Here is a 12,013-nt window from a genome sequence, read left to right as displayed (position 1 = left end):
TTTAATAAACTTCAGAGTTCTCTATTTTTAAAATTTGAACTTCATGGTTTTTTTGTGTGTTCGCTTCTTTATTTTTGGATACCCAATGTGTGTGTTTTGCCGTAAGTGAATATTTTTGAACTATCCGCGATAGAGAATATGAACTTCGCATCCACATTTTGTTGTCTTCAAGAAATGCTCGCTCTTTTGCTTTTAATTTTGGGCTTCTATGATCTATTTTTAACTTACGAATAGTTTTTTTTGGTTCTGTGGAATTTTTAGAGTTTATGTTTTAGGCACTCTTTTTTGGGTAAACGCTCATTTGTTTGTTTTTAACATCATTTTTCGTCTTTTTATACAAACTACCAACACGTTGAATAAGAAAAGAACGTTAAACGCCTAGATAGAGGGTTTTTTGTTATCTATGAGCATCATTTTTGTGTTTGTTTTGAAAAACGAAAATGATGGAATTACCACCAACGAAGTAGATGCACCAGTCTTTCTTTTAAAAACTAATTCTTGCCACTTCATTATTGAGGCAAAACTAACTCTAATTGAATAGTCTCAATCAGGTAGGTAGGGGGTTACAAATAAAGAAATAGAAAGTACATCTAGTTTTAGTGCTCCTTTTCCGCAAACAGATGTGCAACCAAATTGCCATTCCTCCTTGTATAAATGAGCTTTCAACCCCTTCAAACTTGTAAGTATGAACACATCTCTCAAAAGCCATCGACCGCCTCAAAACAATCCCTAGAATCCTGCCACATCATGCATAAAACGTGGCCTTCAGGCTCAATAATAATAATTCAGAATTGTTCTTCAATCACCATCAGCATGGTTGTCCCTGTAGGCAAACTATCAACTTATGATTCTGAAGTTACGAGCTTTTGGCAATTGTTTATGAGCTACTGAACAAACTAAAGATCGTTGGCAAAACAACATGAGTGAAGGCAATACCTTTTTAACTTCTTGTTTATCTGAATTTGAACTTGCATTTTTTTTGCAGGGTGCAGGTTACAGCAGTGGCGCCCGGGTAGGGGCGACTGCAATGTATATGCGGTCTTCAGGGACAGCAGGTTGGGATCGGGCACGAGCATTGAGGATCAAGTGGTTCAGTATCTCAATGTAATAGTTAAAGTAAATATTGAATATCATGCCTATGTAGGATACTCGAGTCCACCGTAGCGCCCAAGGATTTTCGATGACACATACTATTTTTCCCTACCACAATGTCAATAAAAATAATGTCATGTGAACAGAAACTTGGAATGAAAACTTTACCATGCGACGATTGCAAACTGCGAGTCGTAAATCGAGGTTGCCGCTGTTCATCAGGGATGGGGAAGATTTCATCATGGCTAGGACGGCACCTTCATTTTCTGTGTAATGCAGAAATAGTAAAAATTAATGTGTGATTACTGATCCAGGACTGTAAACAAGTTTTGTGGATGAAAGAGCAGATTTTGTTCAGAGACTGTAGAACATCTAAAAACTGAATACATGGAAATAAAAATCAAAGTGTGTGTAGGGGAGATTTCAACTTGAACCTCTCATCCACCTAGACAGTTCCTTCCTTTTTTTCATACAATTCCACATGGATGCATCCGAGGCCTACATATGTTAGTGCACTCATCTTATTTTATAAGTGATCTGAAGAGATGTAGTTCTTTTTAAAGCAAATGTCTTCCTGAAGAAAAAGGAACACGATGTTCAGACTTACAAATGTCTTCCTGAAGAAAAATGTAAACGTCTTACTCTGAATGTACCTAGCAACACCCAGACTTTAGTTTTCTATTTGAACGACCATGAGAAATCAACTCGACCTGCCATGTACCCTCTACAACGGCGTGATGTTGAACAACAACAGCATGAGCGACATCAGATGGAGGAAGGAACCAGTAGACATGTAGTAGCACAAGTCAAAATTTGAAGCAATTGCGGCAACACCACGGGAGTAAAGGGATCTGAAGCGGCATCGGACAATGGGTCGGCGAGATTGCAAGGGATAGCTAGCAGCCGCACGGGAGTAAGAAGGTCACAGGATGCGCGGGAGGAAGTCCATCGTGCACAGGAGGAAGAAGGCACATCGATGGCATGCGAGAAGCCAGCGGCTGCACGCAGAGCATCTAGACGAGATGGCTCGGTTGCCGGCGTTTCCGCTGCTGGCTGAGGAGAAATTAGAGATGGGAGGCATTAGGTGATTTAGTTGAATGGTGCGAGTTGCTGTAGTTGAACGGCGGGAGGAAGGACGAAGATGGCATAGGTGGCTGTAGGCGGGAGGAAGATGTTCGAGGGAGGATGGGGATGGGGCTGTGGAGGACCGGGAGGGCACACCAGAGCAGATGGCAGTCCACGCCGGTGGGGAGGGAAGGTCACACCGGATGGGGGAAGGTCGTGCCGGAGCAGAGGAAATGTTGCGCCAGTTGTCGAGGTGATGGTTGGAGTGGAGGGGCGATGGATGTAGCTTCCGGCACACGCGGTGGCTGGGGTCGACGCGTGCATGATTGCGGATCACGCGCCGGCGGGGGCCGCGACTGCATGTGGTGGCAGAGGCCGGCGGTGGCGCCGCGGGAGGAGGCTGGCGGCGGCATCGCGGGAGAAGGCCGGTGTCGGCGGTCCCTTGGGTTGCCGAGGCGGCGATTCAGGCGCGGGCTTGAAGAGGTAGGTGGCGACGCGGGGTGGGCGGGTGGCGGCGGCGACGCAGGGTGGGCCGGCGGCGGCGGCGTCTGGGGTGGGTGGTGGGGGTCGGGGGTGCGAGGTTGAGGATGCGGGGTAGTTTTTTTTTCTAAGGTTGTAAATTCGGGTGGTCTCGGAAGTTCAGGAGCATACAAGCGTGTCTATATAGGGCAAGCCGTGATCCAAATAGTTATTCTGATCCTGGGATTAGAATAGTGCTGTCATATATATATATCCATGTGCTATCTTGTACAATATTCTGAGTGTGGGTTAATATACAGGTTTGATAATTTTGTGTGTGAAGGGTGCTTTTTCAGACAACATTCAATATCGAGGCAAGTTCATGACGGACCTCTTTCATTGTGTGCATGGTTGTCTTGTTGCCTGTGCTTCAGTGTACTTTGTTCTTCAAATTTGGTGTTTCAACATGATACTTCCAGTTTCAGTCAATTTACATGCAATTTGATAGTTATTATTACTTTATAGTTTAACAATTTTCTCTATCATGCAGCTGTTGATACCTCACGGTCTGATAAGCTCAATAGTGTCTCTTCCGGTAGTGGTGTAGCTTGAGGAAGCAATGCCTTATGGACACGGGGGCAAAAGGAAGTACGTAAAATTCCGTGGCCTGCTCGGATTTGAGGATGATGTGTGAGCTCCATGCGTGAGCCTTTTATTCTATACTGTGCCCAAAGCTATGTGTGAGATTTATTTGTGAGACCTAAGCTATGTGTCAGAATGTTGCAATGTCTGAGACCTTAGTTCTTGAATTATGCTTCATTTTCACATATTTTGGTCGTTTGAACATATGAAATGCCCACGATGGACTAATGCTAGCTAAACGCTTCCAATTTTTTTTAGCAAAAAATGGAAGTGGGTGGAAATTTTTGAAAAAATGGTCAAAAATGAACAATACATTTTTTTCGAGTTAGAAAAAGTGGATGGTTCACACCATTCCCGAACCATTTTTTTTGCTCTCTTAACCCCTTATTATATCCAATACCGTTGGGGCCCCTTATCAGGTGACCCTTCAACTTACAGGCACGCCACTCCCCTACCCAAGCTCGTCTCCCCCTGCCACTCCACTTCGCCGCGACGCCACCACTGTGCCCACCCGCTGGAGTCACCTCGAATATCCTCGCCACCAAACCATGCTCTACCACTGAAGAGTGGCACCGACTACGTCGCGGCCATCATGGCCCCAACACTGTGCCTCCCAGCTCGGTGGACGTCGGCGAGGCCTCATGGAGGATCAAGGCAATGTCTTTAGGTCGATGGTTGCAACTTTGTCTTCAGCGGCGCTCGGAGAGCGGCCGCCGACAATGATCCGCGTGTCCGGTCATGCCACCGCCTATGTTGCATTTTTTTCCGTACCCAACAATCTTCCTTTGCCCAACCATCTGGATAGCTTTGTGTCACTCCTCTGAACCTCCCAGTCGAAGGAATTGGACTGGTTGCCAGGAATCAACGACACGATCACGTTCTTCCCCACTTTAGATCGATCTCCTCGTGCTATCGATCTCCTTTAGCAGTGAGTCCCCTACCCCTCCTTGGCTTTCTCTCTTCTCCTTCGCACACCTGAATCTATTGCAACCTTCACGAACATCCAGAAGTCCTACATCACCCTCATGGTGAGTTACGGCTCTATTACCCGCCGCCACCGATGAAGTCCTCGCTACCGAGCAACACCTCAGGCCAAGCAACCCTGCCATTTGGCTCCGCCTCGATGAGATGAACTCCCGGGCCGAAAGAATTGTCCTTGGGGGCCCTCCGCAGCACGACGGCGAGCGAGCCAAGCCTTGCGCACTTCTTCAACATGAACTGAGCCGACCCGTGATGACAAAGTTGAGCAGTCGCTTAGAGCGCTTCCCAAAAACCTAACTCGTGCTCTCCGGTTGCAGGATCGCAAGGACGAACGGTTTCGGATCTGCTCTCCCGCACACCAATGCATGCTAGCGTTCAAGATAGAGTAGACCATGGTGGCAGAGCAAGTTGCGAGATGAGGCAAAATCCTAAGTGTTTTCAATGTATCTTTGGCCGAGGCTGGTAAACAGTATATAAAGGTGAACCAGAGGCGGTATTGTGTTGCGACCACAATCTCAAATCGACTTGGTTTCCAAGTCGAACTTACCGGACAGGTAAACAATGAACTTGACCGTCAAGACACCAAAAAATTAAAACGACAAAAGGAAGTTCCGCCCCTGCAAGACAACGGACCGGATTTTGGTGGACCATTTATGTGTAAGTCATCAGGTCTATTGTGGCGTCTTGTCTAATTGTTGGTGTTCACACAAAACTTACCGAGGTACCTTTTCTAACTTTTGGTGTTCTCGTCTGATTTTTGCTTGCGGCCTGTTAGCAATTAGGCATGACCACTTTAAGTAGTAGAGGTTTTTTCAGGGAAAGCTTTATGTAGTAGAGTTATTGAAGGTTCGGTCCTCAAATGACAAAATGAAATGAGTAGCAGTGGCTTCCATAGTTGACTCAAATGTATGTATCTGCTTGCTGACAGCCTTTCCAGCTTGAAGACCACTGAAGCTGTTTATCATTCTGTAGATATCAGATATTATAAATGAAGTGGTGGAGGCTCGTAACCAATGCTGGACATAGTGGTATGTTGTATGGACGGGACTTGGTGCTCTCGGGTTTTGGCGCACTCTATATGCGCCAAAAAATTTAGTAATTCAAAAAAGTTTTAAAAATTATAAATCTTCTTTGGAATCAAACATGATCAGGTATTCTACTCGTATAAAAAAGTTTCGACAAGAAATGATTCATTTTGACTTCAGGGCAAAAAAAAGAAGTTTATGATGACAATATAGCATGTATAGTAGTTGTATATAGTGTTTTTTTGCCAAATCTTCAACCCAGGATGCAACACAAGTCATTCTCTGATGAATCTTTTTATACGACTACAATACTTGATCATTTTTTATACCAAAAAAGATTTGGAATTTTTTTGAACTTTTTTGAAATTTTTTTTGCATATAGGGTGTGCGGGTACCCAGGTTCTCCTCAGCATTTTCCTATGTTGTATTTACTAGTTTAACCTTATCTTCCCCAAAGATCTGAATGTACTGCTGCTGGTATCCTAAGAACACATGCCTTATTCAGGGGAATGACAGATTCATCAAGGGGGTTTCTCTCTGGAACTGTGGATAAATGCAAGATGGTAAGCGGCCGGATTAAATAACTCGCCATGCATCTTCTGCTCGTATTCTCCCGAGACTGATTCATGTTTCCATGACTGTAGGTGTTCAAGACCAAATCGAGCAGAGGATGGGAACCCTCGTGGCCTGGCGTCGTTCCTCGGCTCTTCATACTAGTGTACTACGTGACCAGGTAGAAGGATCCTTGGGTTGGGCGTGCTTGCGGGGCGCGGCCCCGGCTCAGCGTCCGTCCACCGCGCCAGGTAACCTGACCTAACCCGGCCGGGGAGGCGTGGGCGTTGCTGCGGCGCGCGAGGTCAAGTCCGGTGTGCCGGCGGCCGACGGAGACAACGCGCAAGTCCGGCTGCCGGCTGTTGCTGACCTCGCTGCCGGCGGAGGTGCTCGACGCGGGGCGCAACGTGGTCATCGTCGACGGGCCAAGCAGGGCCTTGCCAGCGACCAGGGAAGATGGGCCCCAACAAAAAAACATCGAAGCGACGAGCGAGGCTGGATAGGAAACGAGCCACGATTGATTCTTTCGGCAGTTTTGCAAAAAAAAAAAAAAAAAAACTCTGGTGTGCGAGTTACATATTCCCTTGACGAATCTACCCATTGAAAAAAAACTGGTCCCACACAAAATATGTAACGGTCCCATTGTTATTTGTAATTTCCCGTAATTTTAATCTTGTAACTCCTCGTAACTTTTATTTTTCGACCGTCAGATTGAGGTGGATGAACGGCTCCTAAATTCGCCAATCATTGTAACTTGGAAATTATTTATTGCATAGAAAAAATTATGAAAAAACAAAGAAAAAATGCAAAGAAGACCTGGAGAACAACCGAAAACTTGAAAGAAATCGAAAAAAAAACCAACTAAATCGGAACCAAATAAAAAATAAAACAATTGAAAACTGAACTGAGGAAAAAAGGTGAAACAAGCCAGGAGAAAAATCAGTGAAACCAACCCGAGAGTGCTTGGTAAGCGGACGACAAGTTGATCCAGCTCATGCAGTCGCTACACGCGATTCAACAACTGTTTGGCAGAACAAATGTCAATTAGGACACCCCCCCACCACCCCCCCCGTGGTAGAAAGAAACAAAAATATGAATATTTTCCTCCATTGTATGATATGTCTTCTTTTAGTCGCATGTTTTCTAGTTTCATTTTATGAGTATGTACACATTAGTTGGAAGATATATCACCAACAAATTGTAGATCCTGTTTGTTTATCTCCTATGGGTTACGTGATACAAAATATTGTATAAGAAAAGATAGTCTAATCAACCATTGTATATACTCTTTTGGTTTTGCGCAGAACCATTGTACATACTCTTAGGCTATATACGTTCTCATGTATTACTGAAAACACATACTTGTAAGAGAAAACACCTACTAACAAATGTAACCTCTGCGGTCTAAAGAATCGGGATGATTTAGGCATCCAAAATGTCAAGGTAAAAAGTACTCCTTGTTGACAAAGTAGTTGTTGAGGCTACTTATTGAGTAGGATATTTGGCAAGATTTTTACATAAATATTCAGGATCGGAAATACTTTCACAAGTTGAATGAGAAAAGGAGGACTCACATTTTGAGGCTGGTCATATGAAGGTCAAGTGACATTTTCTACGAGACTAGCACACAAAGCATGTTCCATATCATGCATAAAGGTGACACGTTTGCACATGTGCTAAGCCCATTTCCGCCTAATGTCTCCTTTGGTGATATTTAAGCATGCGAAAAATATTGTGGAACGGCCTTCTCCTATGACCCATCATCATCACTTTTATCACAAAAGTATGTTGTATCAAGGTAAAAAGTACTCCTTGTTAACAAAGTATCTGTTGCGCTCCCACCAAAATGTGAGGTTAACTCTATGTATGCAACTCTTGTTCACACTCATGACCCTATTACGATATGCAAATCTCGAAGCTTAAGAATTCTTAAATTCAAAATAACATCATTTCATGTATATATAAAAATGGGTCGTTCTTACCGAAATCTAATGGTCGAAAAGTGCGGCATGCAGGGACCTGGATTCCCCTCACTGTGGCATGCATCTTCTTTCATGCAAGCCAATGAGGTAAGTGAAGCTGAAGGATCAAATATGATTGATATGTCAATTAGAGGGGTAGACGATTAGCACTTTTTTTATTTTCTTAGCTGATTTTAGAGGAAGTGCATAATTTTAAGTTCTCTACAAATGCAACTAAGTGATACCCAATACAAGCTAGCAAGCTACACAACGAAACCAACCAAGTAAGTAATAACAAAGGATAAAGATAATGTTAGAGATAACCACAAGTGATGAAAACGAAGATGTAATTTGGAGTTCACGCTCTTGGGGGAGTGTTAATATCCGTTGAACGAGAACAACAATGAACTTGAGTTTTGCTTTCCTGGAAGTGTAGATCGGGATCTACTCTTGCTCTCTCTAATAGTATAGTGGGATGGAAAACTAGGGAGGGATATCTCAAGCTTTTTAAGTGTTAAACAATGTTTGAAAGATAGTTGGAGTGCTCACTCTCTTCGTTGGGATGAAGCCATCTTTTATAGCCCCCTCAAGAATATTTCCCGTTATATTGTGTCCTGGTAAGCTCGGAGGCTCCAAGGCACCTATCGATGCTGTCCAAGAAACTGACATTTAGTTCTTCTGCTTGGACGCGCCGAGGAAGCTCCGAGGCACACTAAAAAGCAACATTTCAGGCATATGTTTGAGGCACTCTCTCGCACAGAATGTAGGTGTATTTGGCTTCTATAAAGTTTGTTGATCCCCAAACCTATATCCACGGCGTACCCCTATTTGTTATACATCATACCTATGACTCACAATGAGAAATCATCAATCGAAATTGACGTGGCGTCTTCTTTAATCTTTTTGCTTGCTCCGACCAACAATTTGTTTCATATCAAAGTTCGTAAACATTGTGTAGGCACTAGAAGCAAGGTTATTCTTCTAACCATATGTCATTAATGCCAATGCCCTCATTAGGGGAAGATGTCCTTTTAGAAGGGTCATTTCCACTTTTGTTGTGCATATTTCTCGTAGTTCTTAACTGACAAATACTAGTTGTGAAACAACAGACAATAATTTTCAATTTCATCAGTCTGACTTCTACTCTACATAGTTATAAGCTTCATCAATGTGATTTCTGCACCTAAACATTTTCTTTTAACCTACTTCACCAATTAGTTTGTGCTCCCTGATGTGATATCCTGACCTCACACACTTTATCAATTTCTAGATGTCTCCATTAGATTTACCTGCATCATATGTCACTATTCATTTGTAAATGCTTTGGGTGTGAGCTTGTTTTGCATAAGAACAATACTAAATTGGTGAACAAAAACTAAAGCACTTATATTGCAATAAATTTATAACGGAATCTTAGCATGGTAGATTTTACTGGGAATTTTTGGACGTGTTTTGGTCTCCGTATCAAGAACAACACAAGAAAACTTGTTGGACCATTGTGTTACTAGTCGTGTCATATTATGTATTAGAAAAGATTGAACTACTTGCAGGCCATACACAATGTTGCAGTATGCATGTGTCGACAAATATTGAGTTAGTTGGTTGAATCATGAAAAACCATTTGAACCATTGTGAATATATCATCCTTTGTGTTTTTTTTGGGGGGGGGGGGGGGGGGGGGGGGGATTGATTGCTTATTGTAGCGAATGATCCACCTTGTTTTTCTTATTACTAGCTAGCTGCTGCTAATTTGCATGCAAATAATATTTAGTTGTGTGACTAGCTCCTACCACTACTAAGTTTAATTACCAACACTGTATATTTGAAGATAGAAGATATGCATACCCAGTTTAACTATTTTTTTGCATGTGGATGATGCAATTTTGGTGTTATATTTTAGAACTACGAAGTTATTGCATGTTTTCTTTTAGAAACACCATACAAATATAAATGCATGATCACTGGACGATCATGTATCTTCAACCATGTGTGATGTTATCTATAGGATCTGGGATGGTTGGAAGACGGAAAGCTCACTCTATTGCAAGGGTTAACATAAAAGCAAGGCTAGTCAGTACATATGTTTGGATGTGATTCATGCGGTCATGTGACCCTGTTTGGCTGAGCCACTTCCGATGGATCTAAGTCATGTAACATACAATTATTTGCGTGACGTTGTGTTGAATTATTGTGACCATTATATTTATTTAGGTTGTGATGAGCTCTTTATGGTATAATGGGTTGAAAAAGAAAGTTCATAAATTTGCCGAGGGACTACATTGGTTCGAAAAAGAATGCTAAATAATCCAGGCCTAAAAGCATAGGAAAGACAATGAGATGAAATTCAATTTGGTTCTAAATGGGCCAACCAATTTAATATAGGATGGGACCCTAATTGGATACATAATCATGATGCGAAAACCCCGTTAAAAAAATATTCCGTCACATGAGTGTCGAAATATATAATCAATGGGCCAAAACTAACAGAGTAAACTCTGCCATAAACTTAACAAAGTAAACTAAAATTTCTAAATAAAAAGTAAACTAAAAAATGGGATTAATAATTACTAAAACTACCTAGTCCAAGTCTTTGATTCCTCATAGTCGAAGGAGAATGAAATGACAATTACGTTTTAGGGTTTTATGGAGTTATTGGACAACGGTTAGACACGTTTGAGGCCGGTATGTTTGGCTTAAGCTCAACTTAGCCCAATCAAAATTTTGGCCAGGCAATATTTTTGTCAACCTTTTGCTTGCCCATGCACTTACCAACGCTTCCAAACAAGCACCAAAAGTTTGGTCATGACATAATAATTGGAAGGGTAGGTATTGGCAACCATCCAAACACACCCTAAGTCCCAAAGAAGACTTTTTCCTCCTTTGTGAGTACATTGACGACCGTGCCTACATTCCAGATTCCACCCTCTGATTCCTCTGGCGTAAAACTCCTCACAGCCAGCATTTGTGAGGAATGCATATGTCGAACAATGTCGTTCAAATTTGAGAGCGGTTATCTCCAATCAACAACGCAAGCATAACAAGAGCGCACACATTTGCGAGAAATGCATGGCATATTAGCATGTGCCGAACAATGTCGCTCAATTAGAGTTTGGAGAGCTCTGATGTCCGATCAACGACATAAACATAATACGAGCATATAAATACAGATTGTTCTTTCTTCTCTTCTTCAAGATTTATAGGAAATCAAGGCCGAGAAAAGGAATTACTACTACTATTTACTCCTAGTAGCAGCCATGCATGCAATGCAGACTTTATTTCCACTTACTGTAGTGGTATATTGCATGGCGCTGGCGAACGGCATCACCTGAATTATCGACCGCCGCCGCTTTGCCCTGCAGGCTGCAGTTCACGCATTCATCTGAATTATCTCTTGGAGACGAGTCATGGGTCGAAGACGGCGTCGCCGCACTTGCACTTCCACCTGACGGGCTCGTAGTTGGCGCACAGCGGCCGAACTCCGGCGCGCACCTGCACGGCCGTGCACGGCGCGCAGCCGCCGCACCTCCGCTCGCACACGCAGCACGGCGGCCTCGACCCCACCCTGCTCAGCCGCTGATCCTCCCCTCCTCCTCCTCTCCCTCTCACCTGAACAATCAACCAACGCGTCATGCATCATGCGTAGTACACATGTGCTGCATGCACCAAGCGACGAGGAACTGGAGAAATAGACGGTGAGCTACGAAGAGACGTACCGGCGATGCGCGCGGCTCCTCGGCTCTGGACACGGCGAGCGCAAGGAGGCAGCAGGCGAGGAAGAAGGGCCAGGCCGCCACGTCGCGCTCCCGCGGCCTGCGCCGCTGCCGCCGAGCCCCACGCATCGACCGATCACGCGACGCGAGGCCGGCGGTGAAACGACAGGCCCAGAGGGTCTCCGACTTTGCTCTGCTCTGCGCTCCTCGCTTCCTCGGAGCACAAAGATCTTGGAGCCGGTGCGCTTCTCCTGCTCCTCCTCCTCTGTTTCTCGCAGCCTAGAGCTAGGAGATGAGCTAGCTAGACGCGTGCATGTAAATGTAATGGCGATGCCACGACCGGCTGCAGCTCGTGAGAGTTATGGGCACGGAAACTAGTCCATTGCTGCGTGGCTGTGGCCTGTGGGTATGCATGCATGGGCGGCTGCCGTTTCAGAGAGTTCGGCCGTGCCGTGCCGTTGTAGCATCGAAAGGCTACGGGGGTAGGAGTAGAGCGGATTTAGGAAAAGTGCGCAGGCTTTTCTCC

At 44.1% G+C, this 12,013-nt stretch overlaps 1 protein-coding gene across 1 annotated transcript; it reads right to left on the bottom strand.

The window, feature by feature from the left end:
- Nucleotides 1-10,851: 10,851 nt before the first annotated feature.
- Nucleotides 10,852-11,793, bottom strand: LOC125547979 (EPIDERMAL PATTERNING FACTOR-like protein 5). Its single transcript, XM_048711701.1, has 2 exons — nucleotides 11,491-11,793; nucleotides 10,852-11,383 (listed from the first exon to the last, which is right to left on the bottom strand). Exons 1-2 carry the CDS (start codon nucleotides 11,614-11,616, stop codon nucleotides 11,180-11,182), a joined length of 330 nt encoding a protein of 109 aa, XP_048567658.1. The 5' UTR covers nucleotides 11,617-11,793; the 3' UTR covers nucleotides 10,852-11,179.
- Nucleotides 11,794-12,013: the final 220 nt, after the last annotated feature.

This window comes from Triticum urartu, chromosome 3 (genome assembly GCF_003073215.2).
Source record: "Triticum urartu cultivar G1812 chromosome 3, Tu2.1, whole genome shotgun sequence".
In the NCBI taxonomy this organism is placed as follows: Eukaryota; Viridiplantae; Streptophyta; class Magnoliopsida; order Poales; family Poaceae; genus Triticum; species Triticum urartu.
The sequence above is the reverse complement of the archived record's forward strand: the minus strand, read 5'-3'. Positions and strand labels throughout refer to the sequence as shown.